Source organism: Balaenoptera acutorostrata, chromosome 19, assembly GCF_949987535.1.
Source record: "Balaenoptera acutorostrata chromosome 19, mBalAcu1.1, whole genome shotgun sequence".
Taxonomy (NCBI): Eukaryota; Metazoa; Chordata; class Mammalia; order Artiodactyla; family Balaenopteridae; genus Balaenoptera; species Balaenoptera acutorostrata.
In genome coordinates, this window is record NC_080082.1 from 28,771,243 (window position 1) to 28,793,047 (window position 21,805).

General features: G+C 54.2%; 1 protein-coding gene across 6 annotated transcripts in view; it reads right to left on the reverse strand.

Annotated features, from left to right (window-relative positions):
* Positions 1-12,456, reverse strand: part of SLC12A3 (solute carrier family 12 member 3) — a 59,093-nt gene extending 46,637 nt beyond the window's left edge. For 3 of the 6 annotated variants that reach the window (XM_057533442.1, XM_007167570.3, XM_007167569.3), the window contains exons 1-10: positions 12,131-12,456; positions 11,548-11,694; positions 9,974-10,049; positions 8,824-8,919; positions 8,368-8,507; positions 7,870-7,980; positions 6,773-6,884; positions 5,824-5,954; positions 1,187-1,271; positions 90-244 (exon numbers count right to left, since the gene is read on the reverse strand). In XM_057533442.1, coding sequence (XP_057389425.1) covers positions 90-244; positions 1,187-1,271; positions 5,824-5,954; positions 6,773-6,884; positions 7,870-7,980; positions 8,368-8,507; positions 8,824-8,919; positions 9,974-10,049; positions 11,548-11,694; positions 12,131-12,412 — 1,335 coding nt within the window. In that variant the 5' untranslated portion in view covers positions 12,413-12,456. The remainder of the gene's footprint in view (positions 1-89; positions 245-1,186; positions 1,272-5,823; positions 5,955-6,772; positions 6,885-7,869; positions 7,981-8,367; positions 8,508-8,823; positions 8,920-9,973; positions 10,050-11,547; positions 11,695-12,130) is intronic. The other 3 variants (XM_007167571.3, XM_028162911.2, XM_028162912.2) reach the window with 2 other exon arrangements.
* Between the last annotated feature and the right edge of the window lie 9,349 nt (positions 12,457-21,805).

Consider the following 21,805-nt stretch of genomic DNA (forward strand, 5'->3'; position numbering starts at 1 on the left):
AGCCTGGGGCCAGCCCCCCAAACCTTGTCTACCCCAGCCCAGTCCAGCCTCCACCCGGCCCTCCCTGCATCTGGCAGGGCCGCGCGTACCTGGTAGTGGTTGATGAGGCCGTAGCGGCAGCTGTGCTGCTGGGCGCACTCGGTAAAGTTCCAGCCGTAGCCACAGGCCAGCCCCTCGCAGGCGCCTGAGCCGGGGGTCACCGTGTCATTCAGGATCCCGGAGGCATCTCGAACCACACAGGAGCCTGAGGAGGAAGGAGGGCGTGGGGAGGTCTCCTTTCCCTCCTCTCTCCTCCCCTCCCACCCCGAAAACACCAGACACTTGTGCAGAGGGCGACACGCTGCTGATGGGCCAGCTCTTCCTTTACTTTATGATGATAATAATAACAATGATGATGATGACGATGACGATGATTTTAGCTACCATGCAGGAGCACCTCCGATGTGCCAGGCCCTGCGTCAAGGACTTTAAACACTCTGGGGAAACAGGTGTTACTACTACTTTTATTGTCATTGCCGTTCTACAGAGGCACAGGGAGCTTAAGTGACCTAAGGTCACAGTGTCCTCCTTAAAGTGGAGAACTGGATCTCAGGCCCTACGTGGCTATGACCTGGGCCGTGTCCCTTGGCCGTCTGTGAGCAGCTCATCTCACGATGTGGTTACTGGGAGCGAGAGCATGTGTGAGGATCTCAGTGAGAGGCAAGTATCAACGGCCCAGGCCTGGGTCCAACGCCCACTGCTACCACTCAGGCTCTGTGACCTTGGGCAGGTCACTTAACCTCTCTAAGCCCTTGTTTTCTCCTCCGTCAAAAGGCAGAAATGATAGTGCCCAGATTAAATGTAATAAGGCATGTAAAGGGCTGGGCACGTGGTAGTAAGTCAGTTGCTAGAATCATCTTCCTCCTCCTCCTCCTCATCATTGATTTGATCATTATTCCTGGAGTTGGAACATGACTTTTCCTATAGGATTTTCATACCATAGAATCTGTAACCTGAGGTTTGAAGGGACCAGAGGAGCCTGGGGTGATCCCCCATCTCCACCACAAACTACCCCCCAAGGTGCCCCCCAAAATAAAGTTCGAGGCTCCACTTCCTGGGGTTGCCATGTCCTCCCGGCCCAGCCATCCTTGTTAGAGGGCCAGACGGCACCCTGTGACCCCTCCAGCCGTCTGGGTCGGCAGCTTACCAATGGTGGCCGAGATGGCTAGGTAGGAAATGGTGGTCCAGAAAATGGCCATGAGCGTTCCCTTGGGGATGGCTACAGCAGGGTCCTGGAGGAGGGAGGGAGAGAGGGCATCAGGCAGCCCCTGGGCCTCCTCCCAGGCCCTGTCCTTGTCAGGCTGAGGGTGGGTCAGCAAACACTGACCTTGGCCCCCCAGAACCCCCTTCCCCGGGGTGCTGAGAGGAAGGCACCTCGAGATTGAGGACCCACAGAGCGGGACAGGACGGAACCAAGGGGACGGCTGAGACCACATTCAGGGCCCTGGGAGCCCAAGGCAGAGAGAGGAACTCCAAGCAGCCCCAGGCCTGTTCCCCGAGGACACCTGGCTGATGCTTGCTCTGGGGGCTGTGAAGGGTGGGGTGAGGTGGAGGGCTCCCGAGTCAGCCTGCCTGGGGTCAAATCCAGGTGATCGCTGGGCAGCGTGCATGTCCTCCCATGCTTCGGCCCCTCCAGCCTCCCAGGGATGCTGGTGAAACCAACTAATCCTTGTCAAGCTCCTAGACCAGGGCCCAGCTCACCAGCTGGGCTCACTGCGTGCAGTCACTATTATGCACCAGTTGATTTGTCTGGTTCCACAGCAATCAATATATAGACAAGCCCCAAACTCTCTCCTTCCTCTTCGAGAAAGAACTCTGCTGGTGCTTTCCTGGCAGTAGTAGCAGACCTTCACACCCACGTCATGTGTTTCACTCTTCCAGGCACTTTCTCAAACATAGCTTCCTGAGAAGTGGCTGGTGGCGAAACTGAGGCCAGGGAGCTGTGAGCAAGGCCCAGCTCACTGAGCCCCAGCGGCTCAGTCCTGACTATGCCGAGGTCCACAGCCTCAGGCCCCCCCGGGGGTGCTGATCCTGGGTGGAGTAACGCAGGCTGGGATTTTTATGGCAAGTTTCCCATCCAGGCATAGACCCTAGCTTGGAGGGGAAGGTCACGTCAGCCACACGAAGTAAATTCGTAAACCTGCCAGCATTTTCTGGGCCATTCTGCTCACCGCTCAGCTGGCAGGAAGAATCACAGGTGACAGAGCTTGGAGGGACCATGACACTGTTCAAATTCATTGGCAAGTCGAAGCAAAGCTGGCCATGGTCCAGCTCTCTGCCTCAGATACTCGGAGGCCTGCGCTGGAGCCCATGGTCAATCTGTGATGACCAGGCCCTGACCCTGCCCTTAAGGAGCCCTGGCCCAAGTGGAGGAGGTACAGGTGGGATCCTGCCAACACAGGGCAGATGGTGCCCGCCACAGAGAGGATCACAGTGCACTGGGGAACAAGGTGGGGGAGACACTGCCAGGAACCCCGGAAGGCCTCAGGGTGGAGGGGATGATTTACGTGGCTCTGAAGGCACTGGGGTGGGAGGAAGGGTGCGGCGGGTCAGAGAGAAGTGGGAGCAGAGCTGGAGGGAGCTGGAGGCTCTGGAGCACCCTGGGCTGCTGAGGTCTCTGCTCTGGGGGCCCTGCAGCCATGGGCCAGCCAGCCCTGCCCTGAGTCCCTGGTTCCAAGGCCAACAGACCAGGTCAACCTCCCAGCTCACCTATGGTGGGTGGAATAGTGTCTCCAAAAATTCACATTTATCCAGAACCTCAGAATATGACCTTATTTGGGAATAGCATCTTTGCAAATGTAATTAGTTAAGATGAGGTCATACTGGATTAGGTGGGCCCTAAATCCAATCACTGGTGTCCTTGGAGAGGAGAGGACACACAGAGACACATAGAGGAAAGAAGGCCACATGAAGACAGAGGTAGAGATTGGAGGGATGAAGCTACAAGCCAAGGAATGCTCAGGATTGTTGGAAGCTACCAGAAGCTGGAAGAGGCAAGGAAGGATTCTTCCCTAGAGCCTTCAGAGGGAGCATGGCTCTACTGACACCTTTTTTTGGACTTTTGGCTTCTAGAACTGTGTGAGAATAAATTTCCGTTGTCTTCAGCCACCAAGTTTGTGGTAACGTGTTATAGCAGCCACAGGAAATGAATACACCAGGTTTCCATCCTACCCTCACGTCTTGGTGTGAAATCTCAGAGCCCAGCTCACAAATCAGGCATATCTGGGTCCACATCTTGCTTATCTCTTCCTGGCTGTGCGCCTTGGAACAAACCCTTTAACCTCTCTGAGCCTCAGCGTCTCTCCCCCGCTATCTGTGAAATAAGAAAGTAGCCTGGCATGTAGCAAGCGCCTGTAAATGTGAGCGGTTAGGGGTGGGGACTGTATTGCAACACAACCTGGGACAACACCAGCCTGGCACAGATCCCACGGCAGTCACTAGGAAGTCCCTTGTCTCTGAGCACCCATCCCCCCATCAGCAAATTGAGTTAATAATGCTTCCCTTGGCCTTAGCACAGGGTGTTTGTGAAGATTAAACCAACATGAGATCATGGTCACGAGACTGCTCTGTAAGCACTAAAGGGTTGGGGGACGTAAAGGATTAACAGTGACAATGACAACTTTGTCATCACCCCTTTAGGTCTCGGCTCACATGTCACCTTCTCAGGAGTCTCTTGTGTAAATTCACACCGTGCTTCTGCACCCCTGACCCAGGGATTGCCTTCCCGCTTCCCTGCTTGATTTTTCTCCCCATCGCTCAACCACCGTCAGGCAAACTACAGATTTTACTTATTTATTTGTTGATTGTCTCTCTCACTAGCATGTCAGCTCCATGAGGGCAGGAATTTGTGTCTCTTTTGTTTACTGCTGCATCCACAAGACACTGGCATCAAAGCAGGTGCTCAAAAAATATTGGTTGAATGATGGAGTTGTTGTGATAAAGTTGAGGTCTCTTTGTTTTAGAAACTTGCATTCCAGATCCTCTGACACCTGTGTGTGGGACCCTGGGCAAGCCCCTGACCCTCTCTGAGCTTGGTTTGCTCCTCTGTAACATGGGGGTGATGATGGTAGAAGCTTTCAGCTGTCCCACAGATATTATTTTTAAAGAAGGAGGCACCGTGCCGGCCACATGGTAAAAATCACATTGACCTTGACAACCAGCCTTTAGCACTTCCTCTGGGCTGGGCACTGTTCTAAGCACTTTATGTAAATTAGCGCGTTGAATCCTTGCTCCGTGCCCTGGGAAGCCGGGGCTGCGTGAGTCCCAGTTTACAGCTGGGGAAGCTGAGGTCCAGAGAGGCTTTAAGGGACTTGCATAAAGTCCCCATGAACGGGAGCTGCTCTTCGCTGAGGACTTACTGTCCCACTGGATGGGCAAGGGGCCAGATCTAGGAGAAAAGTGTCCCTTTAGGGCTTGAGGGCATTTAAGACAGAAGAAGGTGTCTGCCCCCGCCCCCAGCTCCGAGACAGCTGCTTGGCCCTGATGCCTGCACACTGGGCCGGTTGGTAACCTAAGAAGCTTGATAAAGCATCTAGATAAATCCCCAGGCTATGATGATCTATAACGGGGCTGGAAGGGGAACCAGGCCACCTGAGCACAAGCCCGAGCTCTGCAGAGAACTCGGGGCAGGCAGACCAGGCCCCTGCGGGCCACTCCCCAGAGAAGGGAGAGGAGCCGGGCAAACACGGCCTCCCTCTGATTTCCAGGTCCTGCTAGAGCCACGCTGCAATTCGAGATTGCCTCCAGTGCACAATTCTTAATTCATTTAAGAAAATGCATCAAGGAGCACCTTTCGAGCGGGACTGGAGATGGAGGGTGAAGGTCCCCAGCACAGAGCCAGGCTCCTCACTGTTCATCCCCACTTGTGTACCAGCTCCTTTGATAACCTCCCTCCGGCAAAGATTCCGCTGGCTTTCTCGTCTCTCAGAGCCCAGCTCCAGCCCCACCTCCAGCCAGAAGTTTTGCTGGAGCCCCTGCCACCTCAGTCTGCACTTCTCCCCCGCTTGTGCGCATTGTACTTCTGCTCTAACACTTCCCATTTGCCACATCCCACCACTGTTCGCTCAACACACAGGCACCAAGAACCTAGGACGCGTCAGACCCTGAGCTGGGAATAGGGACATAGAGGTAGGCCCCAGTTCTCCAGATGCGGCGGGGCAGAGACATAAGTGGCCTGACATCACTAAATTAGGGGAACCAAGACTCTGACAAAAGGGCTGGGAGAGGTGTAAGGATGGAGGCTTTAATTTGCAGGAGGAACAGAACTTTGCAAGGTAAAGAAATGAGGATAGCAAGTCCCAGGTAGAGAGCACAGCAGAGGCAAAGACGTGGAGGAGGGACAGGGCAACAGGGGCAAAGCAGTAGATCCTCAGGGCCGGGTCAGGGGTCATGGGAACAGCAACAGCTCCCGTGGGGCTGGGGCCTCACACACCGAGCCAAGGAGCCTGCCCGCATCAAGACGATGGAGAGCCCTGGGAGGATGTGCCCGATCCCGTCTGAGTGGAAGGTCAAGCTGGGTCAGTCTTCCCCTTAGGCTGGGAGTCCCAGGATCGAGGGAGGAGACTAGCCCATTTGGGGGTGGCCCTCAAGGCCTAGAGTGCGGTGGTGCCAATCAACAACCTCAGCATGGAGTGGGATGAATGGGATGGATATGGGTTGGCTTGGATTGAGTTGGACAGAAGTTTAGAAGCTCTGGCCCTGGGGTCTCAGGGCTCCGCTCAGTGCCCAGTGGGACATCCTGGTAGGACAGGGCCAGGAAGCAGGAGGGCTGGGCATCTTGCTCACCTTGAGGTCCCCGGAGATGTTGGCTCCTGCCAGGATGCCTGTGGCTGAGGGGAAGAAGATGGAAAACATCCCGAAGAAGCTGCCGTCCACGCCCCGCCAGTCAGGCACCAAGTTCTGGGCAAAAATGTCCGCTGGAAAAACAAGGCCTGAGTCAGGGCCTCCTGGAAGGCCTGGGCCCCTTCTCTGGGCCCAGCCGGGCAGGCAGGAGGCTCCCATGGCAGCTCCTGGCTGTGGGAGTCGGGGGTGCCAGCCTCCCCATGTAACCGAGCAGGACCCTATGGGGCCTTCCCAGAACTGACCCCCACCCATGTCCTCTGCCTGCCTTTTGTCTGTAGATAAACTTTAGTTAAAGAATACATTTAATCAGAGAAGTGAGAACACGCAGGAAGAAAACAGTCAAGCAAGACAAAATAATAGTAGCTTAGCCATTAAACAAAGTCAAGGACTTTTAGTTCCTCCTCAAGGGCTATAGATAATATTCTGAGCCAAATCCTTTGAGCTGTTTTGCAGCTACTGAAACCCCCATCAGGTGGGAGAAGTTAACTGCGTGCTGCCCACAAGCACGTAGACCTCAGACCAGCTGGAACCAGAAGGCTGATGATGTTGACTCCCGATTACCTCACCACCAGCCAATCAGAAGAATGTCCACCAGCTGATCACACACCCCACACCCCCCTCCCTCACTCTATCTTCATAAACCTTTCCCTGAAAGCTTTCAGGGAGTTTGGGTCTTTTAAGCACTCGCTGCCCTGGACTCCTTGCTTGACCCTGAAATAAACGCTGCGCTTTCCTTCACCACAACCCAGTGTCAGTAGATTGGCTTTACTGCGCACAGGTAAGCGGACCCAAGTTTGGTTCGGTAACACCGGTGCCCACATAATGGGCCAGATTGGTGGGCAGACTGTCCCTGTCCCCAGAGCCACGGGCAGTGGCCCCAACCCGCACGTACCCCGGTAGCTGAAGAAGCCTTTGGAGGCCTTGTCCTCAGAGGGGGGGATCAGTGTCCCCACCAGGTAGTTGCCAAAAGAGACCATGATGACGAGGAAGAAGAGCACCTGGGCCTGGGAGGAAGGGAGCCTGGAGGTCAGACGGTCTGGCTCCGCCTGTTCAGGGAGCCCCAACAGGGAAGAGCTTGCCCCAGGTCCCTTACTCTCCCATTCATTCATTCATTCATTCATTCAACACCCATTACTCCACAGGCTCTGTCCTAGGAGCTGGCGACATAGCAAGGCTCCTGTCTTGCTGATAAATAAGGAGGATGAATCTAGAGTAAGAACAGGGGGTGTCCCGGGGACTGGGTTGAGGCTACTTTAGCAGGGTGGCCTGAGAAGGTGTCTTCAAGGGTCCTAAAGGAGGAGGATAATGGAGCAACAGAATGATGGGGGCATAAGCTTGGTGCATTCAAGGAACAGTGGGGAGGTGGTGGAGCTGGAGGTCAGAGCCAGGGGGCGAGAGGAGGGGCGGCTGGGGCCGGGGCTGTGCTGGTCAAGGCTGCCGGCTGCGGCCCAACATCTCTTCCCTTATTTCATGCTGAACCTCTGACTCGGGGCTTGGGATAGGTTCAGATGAAGACCACGTTTCCCCAGCCCCCCTTACAGTGAGGTGTGGCCATGGACCACGTTCCGGCCAACGGGAAGTGAGCAGAAGGAATATGTACAACTTCCAGGCTGGGGCAGAAAAGGAAAGGGGAGGGGGATTCTCTCCTTTCCACCCTCTTTCCCCTTCCTGCTGACTGGGCTGGGGACATGGAGGTGGGGGCTGTCATGGGTCAGGTGGATGAGGGCCACACCCCAGGGGTGGAAAGGCCACAGGACGGAAGGCGCCTGAATACCTGGTCCCCAGGGGCCACACACACCTGGACTGTTCCATGAGAGAGAAATTAATGATTCTGGCTTAAGGCCACCTTCCTTAGGGTCTCTGTCAGCAGCAGAACTTAAAGCTCATCTGACACACACAAGAGGCAGAACCAAGACCGGGACCAGGTCCCGTGATTCCCGCTTCCACACTCGACCGTGCCCACATCCCTCCCCAACATCCTGTCCTCACCTTGGACTCCCATTCCATGCCAGCCAGGGAGATGGCCAGCAGCACAGTGACGGTGACCACGCCAATGATGCGGATGTCATTGGTGGGGTCCACGATGGGCGAGCCGTACTCCTGGGGGAGGTGACAGGCCAGGCTGTGTGCTGCCTCTGAACAGCCCACCCCCCAGGCTCCTCCACCTTGATTTACCTCATTTATGGTTGCCCTCTCATAGGAAAACACAAACTCAAACCCCTCCCCTGCCCACAAGTCCTCCAAAGCAGCTACTGCATGGGTCTGGACAATTTGGCCCTAAAGGCAACATGCACCCCTGAAGGAGACTTCTGGGGACGGTCTTTATTTGAAGAGATCATCAGAGTCACCCACAATGATCGGACTGTGGCTTTGGTCCCTAAAGGCCAAATTGGGTAGAGAGGCAGGAAGGCCCGGACCAGAAGGTGTGGAGGAGAATGCAGCAGGCGGCCAGGGCTCCGTCTGCCCGGGGTCCAGCCCCTACCTCACCTGGAGCAAGTCCTGCACGGTCTCTGCGAAGCCCACAGTGTGCATGGCCACACCCACAGCATTGGCGAAAGCAAAGATGAGGCCGATGGAGCCCCCTAGCTCTGGGCCAAGACTCCGGGAGATGAGGAAGTAGGTGCCACCTATTGGGGACAGAGCCAGGAGCCATGAAACCAGAGGAGTCAGCTGGCTGGGGTGGACTTGGGGCAGGCAGAGCTGAGGCTGGGAGGGGGTGAGCATGGGGCCCGGGGGGTTCATGGTGCAGGAGACAACCAAGACCATCCCATCGCATAGGTGTGGAGAGCCTGCCCAAAGCCTACATCTGGAATCAACAGGGGCAGCCTGGGGTGTCCCCGTCTGGGTGCGGGTGGAGGGTAGGGAGTGGTTCAGAGACCCATTCCTGGGGTGAAGACTCGGAGACCTACACGAGGAGGACCTTGGGGCTGGGGTGGGGCCCACCTGACTTGACCTTGCCGTTGGTGGAGATGGCCGAGATGGAGAGGCCCGTGATGGAGGTCACCGTGACCGAGAGCAGGATGATGGTCCAGGTCAGGACTGTGGGGGTGGGCGGGGAGGTGATCGCCCCAAAAAGTCAGGGCATTTCTCAGAAGGAGCCATTTGAGGAACCTGAATCAGCCAACTGATTCACCATGTGACTTAAGTCACTTTCCTTCTCTGAGCCTCACTTTTCTCATCTGAAAAATGGGTCTCTGTCTACCTCCTGGTATATTCTAAATAGCCAGGGAGCTGATAAGCCAACATGTAAAGTATCATTACATATGGAAGGGTAGGTATCCTCTCTTAATAATAAAAAATAAAGTAATAGTTACCACTTGATGAGCACCTCTGGGTGCCAAACCCTGTGCTGTTTTATGTGCATCAGAGGAATCCCACAATAGATCTGTGAGGTGGGGACAGTTATTGCCCCCATTTAACTGATGAGGAAACCAAGGCTCGGAGAGGTTAAAAACTTGTCCAAGGGCTTCCCTGGTGGCGCAGTGGTTGAGAATCTGCCTGCCAATGCAGGGGACACGGGTTCGAGCCCTGGTCTGGGAAGATCCCACATGCCGCAGAGCATCTAGGCCCGTGAGCCACAACTACTGAGCCTGCGCGTCTGGAGCCTGTGCTCCGCAACAAGAGAGGCCACGATAGTGAGAGGCCCGCGCACCGCGATGAAGAGTGGCTCCCGCTTGCCGCAACTGGAGAAAGCCCTCGCACAGAAACGAAGACCCAACACAGCCAAAAATAAACAAATAAATAAATAATAATTAAGAAAGCAACTTTAAAAAAAAAAAAAAAAAAAAAACTTGTCCAAGGTCACACAGCATGGTACAGAGCTAGCAGCTGGTCTGTCCACAGTGTGAGTTCCTAACCCAGATGCTCTGCAGAAGAAATTTGGCTCCAAGAGGTTAAGTGACTTACTGAGGGCAAACTGAGCCAGGGAGAGCCCCCAGGCCTGCTGACTCCACGTCCAGTGCACCTTGGCCACACTGCCCTGACCTCTGTAACCCGTGGGCTCTGTAACCCAAGTTCAAGATTGCTCCCGTGGAGCCTGGGAGGACCAGGACCCGGGCGCACCTTCCCCCTGCCCCCCAGAGGCAGCACTCACCAATGCCTGCCTGGGCGGTAATCCAGGGGAGCCGCAGATAGAGGATCACACCCCAGATATTGAGCATGCAACGGATCTGGGAGGAGAGGGGGGTCAGAGGCCACCTGGGTGGGGCTGAGTACCCCAAGGTCAAGCACATAAGTCCCTGTCCCCAGTCTTGGCATGGCATCGGGCACCTAGGGGACACCTGGGCTCTTTCTTTGCTTCACCCACTTTAGTGAGTGCCCACTTCAGTGCCTCTCTGGTTCTGTGGGGCAGGGAGGGGAGGGGTACCCAGAGACCCACCTGTCCCTCCCACCACTCTCCTACCCTCCTTCCATCGAGGCCTGAGGATGGGCTGCAAGCATTATCACCCCTCACCCTGCTCCAAGCCCAGGGTCCTGTGTCTGCCAGCCCCAGTCATGGCCCAGTGGCCAGCTGTTGGCCCAGAGCCTGGCATTCAGGGGGAAGTCAGCAAATGCCAGCTGAGCCAATGCCCTACATACAAGCAGAAATCAGGGCTCAGGTGGCTGTGACTTCAGCTTCCGAATTTAAAGCAAAGCCAGACGCCACAGCTGAGGCTGGAATCCCATGTGGGAGGGGCTGGTGTGGTCTTTGGCCCCAGCCATGTCTTGTGGTGGGGGACATGTGGCATTTACAAGCCCAGGGGGATTTCTTTTTTCTTTCTATCTTTTCTTTTTTTTTTAGTCTTTAAAAATTTTTTGAATTTAATTTATTTTTTAAAAAATTGAGGTATAGTTGATTTACAATATTATATTAGCTTCAGGTGTATAACATAGTGGTTCAAAATTTGAGGCCTGGGAAATTTCTAAGGCCCTCCATATGCTCTGAGGCTCTGGGCCCACACCAGGCTCTGGCCACCACAGTGAAGGAGGGAGACCCAGACTCCGGATTACGGGCCTCTGGTGCTAGAGGGGGGTTGACCGTTCAGATGGAGAAAGAGGCACAGCCAAGCAGGCAGTTGGCAGAGTTAAGGTCAGAACCCAGGCTTCCTGCCTCCCAGAGCAGGAAGCTTTCTCCTAGATCTCATGCGATCCCCTCTGTAAAGTGCCATAATGTCTTCCAAAGCCAAGTACATTAGATTGTTTGCTATCTCGGGGCCTAAAACAGCAAACCTTCTCCTTCCCATCATGGAGAATGAGAAAACAATGATGTGGATTTGTGTTTAGTGCTGCCCTCTGGTGGCTCTTTGGGGAAACACAGTTTCTCTCAATAACTCCAAGGTAGGCATTCATCCAAGCGCTTTACATCTATTAATTCATTGAATGCTCGTCATTTCATAGACGAGGAAAGTGAGGCATAGACAGGTTAAGTAACTTGTCCAAAGTCACATGATGACTGAGCAGACAAACAGAGATCTTCCCCAGGGCTAGGTCTCAGTCTGGGGGGTAAACGGAGGTCAGGAAGTACAAAAGCAGAGAAAATTTGAGGTCACTATGCAGATGGGGAAACTGAGGCCCGGGCTGAGTCTTGGGTCTGCCTTGACTACTAAGGCCCGAGAGTCCAAGCTGAGCCTGAATGGAGCTCTGTCCCCCTACCCCTATCCCTGGACATCCCATCCACGCCCCACTCACCATCACCCCCTTGACCCAGCCAAAGCGCACAGGCTCCTCAGGGTTCTTCTCGCCGTTGGTACCTGTCTCATCCTCCACCAGCCCATCGGTCATCTCACGGCTGGGCCGGCTGTCAAAGGCCAGGGCATGCAGGTGGCTGCCTTCCTGCTGGGAGCGCAGAGACCGCGGGTCAGGCAGGCAGGGGTCATGACAATCCAGCTCCCCCACCTCCCCACCCTCCACCGTCCAGCCTCCCAAGTAGCAAACCAGCAAGCCCCGTCTCTGCTGCAGAGCTTTCTTACCCTCCTCTCCCCATCTCCTTTAGGGGAGTGTAAACTCTGTAAACTTCCACTGACTGGGAGCTCATTACCTCTCTGGGCAAGCCTAGATTGCTTGATTGGGTCGCCAATGACTGGGCAATGAATATTACATGTGCCCAGAGCTTTACAGCTCCCATACCTGCATTCCATGTGGGCCTCTCAACCCACGAGGAAGACACCTGTTTGTCCCCATGACACAGATGACAGAGCCAAGGCTCAGAGAGGTTAGGTAACTGGTCAAGGTCACACAGCAGGAGGGGCCACTCTTCTGGGACGGTGTTTACCTTGAGGAAGGAGTGCAGGTCGGCCAGCGTGGGCCGGACTTTTCGGGGCTCGCCGGGCAGGGTGCTGTTGGCATAGTGCTCGTAGGCAGGCACCACATCGACAGTGTTGTAGCCAAAGGTGCGCATGTAGAAGGTGCTGCCATGGGTCAGGTGGCTGGGGTGGCTGCTGTCATAGGCGGCCGGTGGCGGGGGCTCATCGCCCCCCAGCAACGTGCTGATGGTGAAGCGCCCACTGCACAGAGCAGGGTCCCTGGGCGTCTCCAACACCGGCAGCTCTGCCATTGTGGCTCTGGGTGTCGGGGGAGGGGGCCAGGGTCGGCAGGGGACATGCAGGGTGGCTTTATAGGCTGGGGCCACAGCAGGGAGGAGGCGGAGAGGTTGGCCCAAACCGCCCACAGCTGGCGAGCAAGGTCCCTGGACAGGGTGGGAGGCAGAGCACGTGCCTGATGCTGTCCTGCCCACCATCTGATCTCGGAGATAGCAACATGGCCTTGGACTGGGAGCCGGGACTGGGTCAGCAGAGAAGGGGGGCATGCCCAGCCCCTGGGCCCTAGAGAGGCTCTTCTGAGTTTGGGGGCAGTGGACATCAGAAGCCGGACCCTAGGAAGGAGTACTCACCAAGAGGATCCTTAGGGACCCTACGAGGGTCCCCAGAGACAGCCTGATGGCCTGAGGACCCACTCCACGCAGGTTCAAAAACCTCTTGTTTCAGTATATGGTATTTAGTTTTATATTTTGTTTATTTAGTATGTTCAAATAGATGAATGGTATGACATTTAAAAAGATACACACACACACACACACACACACACACATATATATAAAAGGTTAGTCTCTCTGACTATGAGAGAGTTAGTGTGGTGGCCACCTGATGTGCCGCCAGAAAAGAAGGACAAGCCCCAGCTGCTGGGAGGGGTCTCAGTGTCAGCTCCTATGGCAATTGCCTTGCCTATGGCCGAGTTCCCCCATGGAGCTCTCATCCAATGATAGGTGTAGGATGCAAAGGCCTGATGCCCTGCCCCCAGATCTGAGGAGCCACCCCACGTCCAGAAGTCCCCAGGGTCAGCTGAGGCTTTGTCTACACAGCAGGCCACTCCTCCCTCTGTCCTGTCCTGCTTCCTTCTCTTCTCCCCAGAGGTACTGACCCCAAGAGCTCTACTGGTGAGTGCCCTGCAGGCTCACCTTTGTCTCAGAGTCTGCTTCCTGGGGGTGGGTGGCCTAAAGCTCACAGGAAAACCACTCATTTCTTTGTTATCCCTGCTGGGTTTTGCATCTTTCAGCCATTCAACTAACAAACCTTATTGACCATCGACCATGTCATGGGTGGAGACAGGAGGCAGGAACACAGACGGCGGGCACAGGCCTACGTTCACAGGGCTGCTGAGTTAGTGGGGGAAACGGACCTGGAAAGAGACCAGCCCCGCTGTGTGAAGAGGGCAGCGATGGGAGAGATGCACATGGAGGAGGGTCAGGGTGGGGACAACCAGGGACAGGACAGACCCCTGACCGGAGTCTTGGAGGACAAGCTGCTCTTCTGAAGGCAGGGGATGGATGGAGGCCTCAAGGCCACCACCAGCCACAGGCTTCTAAGCTTGACTTATGCCCAGGCTCTGGCCCTCCTCGTGAGCGACACACTTTCTCTACCTCCCTGCCCTGCCTCTCAGACCTGGGCTGGGCTCTCAAAGCTCACCTACGTCCCCAGAGACCAGCTCTGAGATGCTCAGAGCCCCCCAGGGCTCCATGACGTCCATCAGCAAGTCAGCACCAGTGGACTGAGAACTTGCGGGGGGCCTGGCTGGCTTCTGCTGCCCCCTCACTCCTGGTCCAGAGGGGCCCAGGACAGGAGGAAATGCTCAGACTGTGTTAGGGTAGCAAGCTGCGTTAGGGAATCACCCCTCTAAGATGAGGGTGCTTCAACAGGGGTCCAGGAGCCCCACAAATCTGTAGACAAGTTTTCATACCTAAGTGCATTTTTCTGGAAAGGGGGGCATAAAGTTCATCCAACTTGCTAGAAGACCAGCCCACGGAGGCAGGGATCTGGGCCCATCTTGTTCACTGACATTCCCAAGCAGTTAGAACAGCACAGAGCAGGTCCTCATTAAACGCTTGTTGAATGAGTAACGAAGGGAAGCCAGAACCAAAGAGAGGCTGCCATAGAAACCCTTGGCTGACAGAACCACCCCGGGGGTGGGGGTGGCGACAAAGGGTAGGTCCTCGGGTCCTCCCAGCTCAACCAGGCACAGAGGTGAGCTGACGGCTGGTCCTTGAGGACAAACCCAAAAGGCTATGATCACTGTGCACCGTTTTGCAAAGTTGATATATTTACTATGTGTTCACTTCTTTAAAAGACTCTTCTCGGGGCTCCCCAGACCCCCAGACTTGCCTACTCCCTCTCCAGGACCTCTGGCCCCTACTCAGAGAGGTTTCTGCTGGAGGGTGTCCCCAACCCCCAAGCCAGCTGCCAGCAGGGGGGAAGGCTCCAAGGTGAGGACTCCACGGCCAGGACCCCAGCCGTGGTCAGTCTTCCACCTTCCCTGCAGCGCCCCGCCCCATCTGCCAGTTACTCCTTCCCTCCCACGGGGCCTCAGGGTAGAGCTTACAGACCTTATCGCCCTCTCCATCTTTAACTGCCACTTGACTGGTGAAAATCACAGCTGCCCAACACCCCCTTACGCCGTCCCTACACACCCTGTCCCCCGAGCAGCTGTGGAAAATTCGTGATTAAGATCTTAGGAGAGAAAGTGGCCAGAGGGACCAAGGCTGGTTTCCAGCAGCACTGGGGCCCTGGCAGAGTGAGGGCCCACAGCTTTGCTGGATGACCTTGAGCAAGCCACTTCCTCGCCCTCCACAATTCCCAGGCCTGGGTCAGCTCCAAGGTCCCTCTCAGCCCTGGAGGGGAGCATTTGCTTTTTCGAGAAGCCTTTCCTGCGCCCCCCCATACCTGTATGTCTCTGGGTGGGGGGATTTAAGCAGGACCCCTCAAAAGGCTTATCAATAGGACAGTTGAAGGGACTGTCGGAACTCCTTGTCCCAAAGCACAGACGCCAAAGAAAGGGGTTTCCTGCCCTTGGATGGAAGTCCATCCCTTTGAGAAATGCTCACAGAGGCACTCTTCTTGATGGGGGCTCCATGTGGGTCACACACGACTCCTGCCTTCCAGGGCTTCAGCTGCCAGGTTGCCCAGAGCCTGTCAGGTCTGAGCCCAGGAGTGGAAGTTGGAGGAACCCTGAGTGAAGCCCTGGGATTTGGCCTCAGGGGCTGTCAGGCTCCCATCTCAGTTGTCAGTTTCCCCAGGGCTCTGAGCAAGTCGTCCCCTCAGCCCCCTCAGCCCCCACTTAGCAGCCGAATGGAAATGACACCTACACCAGCGCTGGCTCTCACTCACTCAAGGGCCCCTGGCTGGGTGACTTAGGGCCCCTGGCCTCTCCCGGTTCTCGGAGGAGGACGAATGGGGTGGTAAAGGAACAGAAAGACTCAGGAAACTCCCTGGAAGGGAAAACCCCAGGCACAGGGGGCTGAAATGGTGAGGACAGAAGGGCCTGCTGTCTTCACAGCCACCGAGGCACCTAAGCCCTTATGCACCAGGACTGGAACTCACAGCCTAGCCTGGCAGACTAACCAGCAAGGAGGTCGCAGCAACTGGCTAGCAGAGGAGGGAGGCTGCCCTGGAGGAGGGGGAGCCTCGAGGGGAGACGTAGGCAAGGATGGAGGGGGTCTGGGGCATGGGGCTTGGGAAGGCGCGGTCAGTGGGAGGGGCCAGGTGGTGGGACTGGAGCTCACGGTGCCGTGGTGGGTGGGGGAGGGAAGAAGTGGTGGGAGAAGAGGCTGAAAGGGGTCCGACTGTTTCTTCAGTCACTCACATTTATTGAGTGCCTACTGCATACCATACCCCGTGCTAGGCAAGGAAGGCACCACGGAGAACAAGACAAAGGCCCTGCCCTCCTGGAGCTCACATTCTAGTGGAAGAGACAGACAAGCAGTAAACAAGCAATCATCATGGTACATTCAGTGATAAGTGCTATGAAGAAAACAAAGCTTTTTTTTTTTTTTTTTTTTTAAAGGAGGGGCATTTAGGCCTCTCTGAGAATGAGAAATTTGAGCTGAGATCCAACAATAAGGAGGAGACACCCATAAGTGAGAAGGTGTGAGCACAGGGGTTCCAGAAAGAGGAGAGAGCATGTGAAAGGCTCTGGGGTAGGAGTGTGGTTGGGGCTTCAAGATGGCAAGGAGGCCAGGATGGCAGGAGCCGAGGGACTGAGGAGATGGGTTTGAGACATGGAAGGGGGGACACCAGGCCTTATAAGCCAGGGTTAGAAGTTCCACGTTCTATTATGTGATGGTCAGATTTATATTTTTCAAAGTTCACTTTGGTCATTGTGTGGAGATTGGATGGAGGGAGGCATGGGCAAAGCAAAACTAGTGGGGCCACTGTGGGTGCATGAAGGTGGTGGCCGGGCCGGGGAGTAGATGTGGATGGCAGGGTCGTGAGAAGTGTTGGGAGTTGAGATATATTCTGAAGGCAGAGCTGATAGAACCAGCACACGGATTTGTGTAGGGCAGGAGTTGGAGAGAGAGGGGAACAGGGAAGACTCTATGGGGGAAATGTGGTGTCATTTCTGAGTAGGGACACCTGGCAAGGAGGGCCTTGAATGCCAGGGTAGGAGACTGGCCTTTGTCTTGGGGAATCAGATCTCATCTGTTTCTGGAAAGCTGGTGGGGGGCATAGTGGGGTGGTGAGCAGTGCCAGGAAGAAAGCACAGGGCCAGGGAGGGCCGGGAGGGGCTCCAGTGACAGTCAGGCAGAACAGACAACTGCACAGCTCTGAGCCCTAGGGCTCACCCCTGACTGCACACAACACTCAACCATCTCACTGGAGCCTCTGACAAATGCTGACTCCCCCGCTGGGGATGCTATGGGCCTGGGGCCAAAAAGGGGGTGAGGGGCCGGCATCAGTATTCTTAGAAATCTCCCCAGGTGGAACTGAGGGGCAGTCAGGCTGAGACCCAGTGGGCTAAAGAGAACAATCTTTCACACGCAGACTGCTCACCCCCACACCAACCCCCGCCCCATCCCCACGTCCACATCCGCCCCGGTCCCACGAGGCTCGCCTGGAGAGGATGGGTATGATGCAACCCTGGTGTCGTGAAATAGCCGGGTAAGAGGATGCGCTGCTCGTCGGCCTGATTCACAACACCAGCTGCAGCAACGATACCAGAACTCGGCGAGCTTCCTCCTCTGGACGTGGCTCCGAGGGTCTGAGGCAGTGATGACAAGCCTGGGCAAACATCCTCCCGGACCGATGGCTGCCCTGGGCCAGCGCCATGCAGAGGCCCAGGGCTGCAAATGATGGAGGCTGGGTCCCTGCCCACAGGGGGGCGCACAGACTTGATGGTAGCGAGGAAGTGGGGAGCAGACACAAAACCCTGTATACAGTATAGGGGGAAGGGCAACAATGGAGGTGTCTGGCACTAGAAAGGTCTGGGAAGCCAGAGGCTGACTGCAACCTCTGCAAGCAACCAGGACCAAGAAAACTGAGATTTCTCTTGAGCCTTGCAAACCACATAAGTGTGTCTATTGCAATCCTGGTCCTTCTATCCCGACAGTGTTACAGGAGTTGAACACTGAAGTACCCTGAAGCTACTGGCAGCTAAAGCAAAAGGGAAACATGTTTGATGAGTAAGATATTTTCATTGTTAAAGGAACAACTCCTGGTTCCTTTTACTTCACGGTTAGACTTGCTTTTTGAAAAAAGTCTTTTTAGCCAACATTCATTCCACAGGTAATTGTAGGTATTAATAATGGATTAGACACAGCCTGGCTGTTTTGGAGGATACACAGAAGGACAGGGCACGATCACTGTCCTCAGAGGAGGTAACGGCCACAAGAGCCACAACCCAAGGCCCAAAGGCAGAAATCCCTGGATAAAATGCTACAAGGGTTCAGAGAAGGGATGACTTCCTCTGGCTGGGGTAATGATGGAGTGGGATGTATGAAGTAGCACAGTTAGAATAAAGGCAAAAAGAGATAAACAAACATTTAAGGCAGGAGAGTGCCATGTGTTAGCTTGGAGCTTCCTGGCAGCCAAGGCAAAAAGTAGAATTATAATCAGTAGTCACTATCTGATAAAAAGAGTGAGATTTCACTTTTTTCCCCCTCATCCTCTTCTCATAAAGAAAATAAATCTCCGTCAACCCTTGATCCCTCCATCCAAGCCTGGAAAAGATTCCAAAACGAGGGTGGCTTGAGCTCATTTCTGCTGCATCAACACAAACTGAAGCAGTGATTCTAACAGAAATTCGGTCCTGTAGTCACAGGCATGACCATGTGCTCTTCACCCTGATGACTCAGCCTATGTGCTCTCCAAGAGACCAAGGAGCCAAACCCATTGTTTCTCCTACCCCCAGCTTTTCACTTTTAAATACACCTTCAGTTTTTCTAACTTTCCTGTAAGCCTTCTTGTCTTTCTTGAAAAAAATAGAGGAGAAACATGGTCATTCTGCTTGATTTTGAACTCCACAGTGCATTCCTAATCAGAATACTCCTTAATGGCATCTTTTGGAGCTCAGGAGCCTCTGACCTGATACTCGACCTGGGACCAGGGGTCCTAGAATCATGGAACTGCTTTAAAAGCTCAGCTTCCCCCACCCCATCCCCCAAATTGGGTCCAGCCCTAGACACATGGAGGGAGTGGGAAGGATAAGAGTCAAAGGAGGCCTGGACCTGGCTCTGCACCACCTACCTCATGACCTCAGGCCTGTGTGCCTTAGTTTCATCATCTGCCAAATGGATAATTCTTCTCAATGAGTGTTTTGATGTATCGAGAGAGGGAATTTGTGAAAGAAGCATTTCAGAGGACATTAATATTGCTCTGCAAATATATATGTGTGTGTGTATTTATATATTCCGCCCCCCACCCTTCCCCCAGCTCTTTAGCTACCAGAAAAGAAAGGTAGGGGTGGGGGAAGAAACCAACTCATCCTTGACTATTTAAGGCAATACTTTTTAGTAACGGCAGGCACTAAAATTTATTAACAAACAAACCAAAAAGTTAGGGCATTAGGAGGAGTTGCGGGGAAGGGTTGCTCGGGATCAGAAGGTGGAAACCCAGAGAGAGTTGGATTTGGTCATTTGCATTCATCACAACTCGGGCTTCGATAGGGCAAACGTCCAGAGGATCCCAGAAGCCCAGAGAGAGGGTCTCCCCCATCATCTTGTTGCCCCTTTACCAGACACTTGAAATAAGCTACTGACCTCCTTAATATATATCCCAAAGGATCTTCTGCCGGTGGTCACCCAGGGTTCAGCTGCAAGATGACACTTGCCATCCGGAATGCATTTGTGCTAAAGTGGGGAAGGGGCTGGATCCAAAGGGAGTCTGCCCTCCAGACGGGGTCCCTCCGACTGGGTGCGAGTTCCCAGGGTATGGAGCCCTGCAGCAGGAAGTCCAAGGGGCTTTGCGTGGAGCGGGAATCGAGTCCTCGCTCCCAGGGAGCTTCGTTAGCAGCAGCACTGAGTGCTGGAGAGGCTCGGGACAAGCCCGGCAAGGCCTGTACCTGCCAAAGGTGGACGCGGGAAGGCTGGGGGCAGGTGGACACTAGGAAAGAACACCCCTGATGAGGGCCCAGGGATTCGGCCAGAGTTGTCAGATGGTCATTCACTTGTGATTTCCTGGGAAATGGACACTGCCGTCCCTGCCACCCCCTCACCACCCCCACAGTAATGCATTTCAACTGGTGCCATTTTAACTGATTAACCATCAACATCAAAAGCCATCCTGGACAACTAGCTTTGACCTTGGTGGGTACACAAAGGGCAAGTTGACCCAATGGGCACTAGGTATGGCACATATTTTTCCTAACCAGTTAGAATTTTCATCTTCCTATTTAGTGCATCTCTGACAATCTATGATTTACTGAAAGCCCGTGTTGAGGAGGGTGGGGGGAGTCCACGTTTAGAGGGGCCTACTTCACTCCCTGCTTCCAGTCAGAACAATGGTCTTGACCCTGTTCTTGACCCAGGACATGAAAATCACCTGGGGAACTTGAAAAAACCAGTCAGCGCCTAGGCCCCTCCCCAGACCAATTAAGTCAGAAGCTCAGGGGGCAGGGGCTTGGAAGCCAGTATTTTTAAGAGCTCCCCAGGGGATCCTAATCGGTATCCAGGGTTGAGAATGGCAGAGCTGGGGCTATAAGCTTGAGAAAGATGTGACTAAGGCTGTGCATAGCACAAAATCTGGCTTTTCTTGATAAAGGTAATGCTGATTTAGGGTTTCTTAAAAATAATCTTTCATGTTGTTAAAGGATTTTAAAGAGTTTTTTTTTATCCTGGGTAGACTCATGAATACATAAGCAGGCCATCAGCCCTTTGCTTGAATTCACTGCCTAAGGCCAACAGACAGCTTTACAGTTATTGATTTGTAAGACAAGTGTGTGTCCCCAGATGAGACCACCCCTCGTCACTCTGCCTGATGGACCACACGCCCCAGGTGCAAACCCCACATACTCACCTCTTGGACAAGGTGGATGCCCCACAATCAGGTTTCTGCTCAGCCAGGAAGGGCTGCACATGAGGCCTGTGACCTCTGGCAGTTCTCCACCTGGCTCCAGGGCCCCTCAACTCACCTGAGTCCTGCTGTTTCCCCAGCTTCAAGGTCATAGGAGAGATTAACAGCTGCATGAGACTGCTGGGGCCAAGTGGGGAGCTGGAGTGGAGCTCACTGTATCATTCTGGGCTGGCTGGGGCCCCCCACCCCACCCACCCGTCTGCGGTCTGGATCCTGGTCAAGAGCAGATGGCTCCTGCATCCCCCAGCCACAGGAAATCCTGCCTCTGATCTTCTTTATCAAGCCCTTTCTTGTGGCATTTCCTAAGGCTTCCTATTTTATTATAGTGTCTGTGCGCACGCACACACGCACACACCTGCTTATCTCTTCTCCCCGCCGACCACACCACACCATGACCTTACGAAAGCAGGAACTGCAACTCAGTCTCACCTAGGAAGAGGCCCTTTGCTGTTGGTCTCACCTCAGTAAAAGGTAAGCTTCTTGAAGGCAGGGATGTCAGTTCATTTCACCACTGTGTCCTAGAACAATGCCTGGCACAGGATAGATGCTCAAACATTTGTTGAACTGCATTCTTCATTCAGCGGTCACTGAATCAACAGGAATCACAACTTGAACTTGACATGCCAAGGTTGGTCCCCCTGTAGCAAATTTTTGGCTTACTGATTTTAACCTAAATTTGTCTCTTGCAAAAAACAAAAAGATTGCCATCCCTGGGGTGGGGGTAACTGAGTCCACCCTGCACCCATGTGAAAAACCTGTTGTGAAGTGCAGAAGCCAAATGGTAGAGGACATACCTATAGCCCTAGAGACCTGTCTAAACAACGCTGGGAGTAAGTAGGGTGGCCAAAATTAACCTTTATTGAGGGCCCACAGTATGTCAGGCAATAGGTAGGTGATCTCTATAAATTAACTTCATATTCCCATTAGCCTGATGGAATATGATTGGTATCCCTGCTTTACACCTGAGCAATCTAGTTCTAAGCAGTCAAACGACTTGTCCTCAGTCACATGATTACCAGATGGTGAAATGGGGATTTTAGCCCAACTTTCAGGCCAGCTCCAAGGCTTGTGGTGTCTCTTGAAAATGCCAGGCCCTGAGGCCTGGTGGGCTT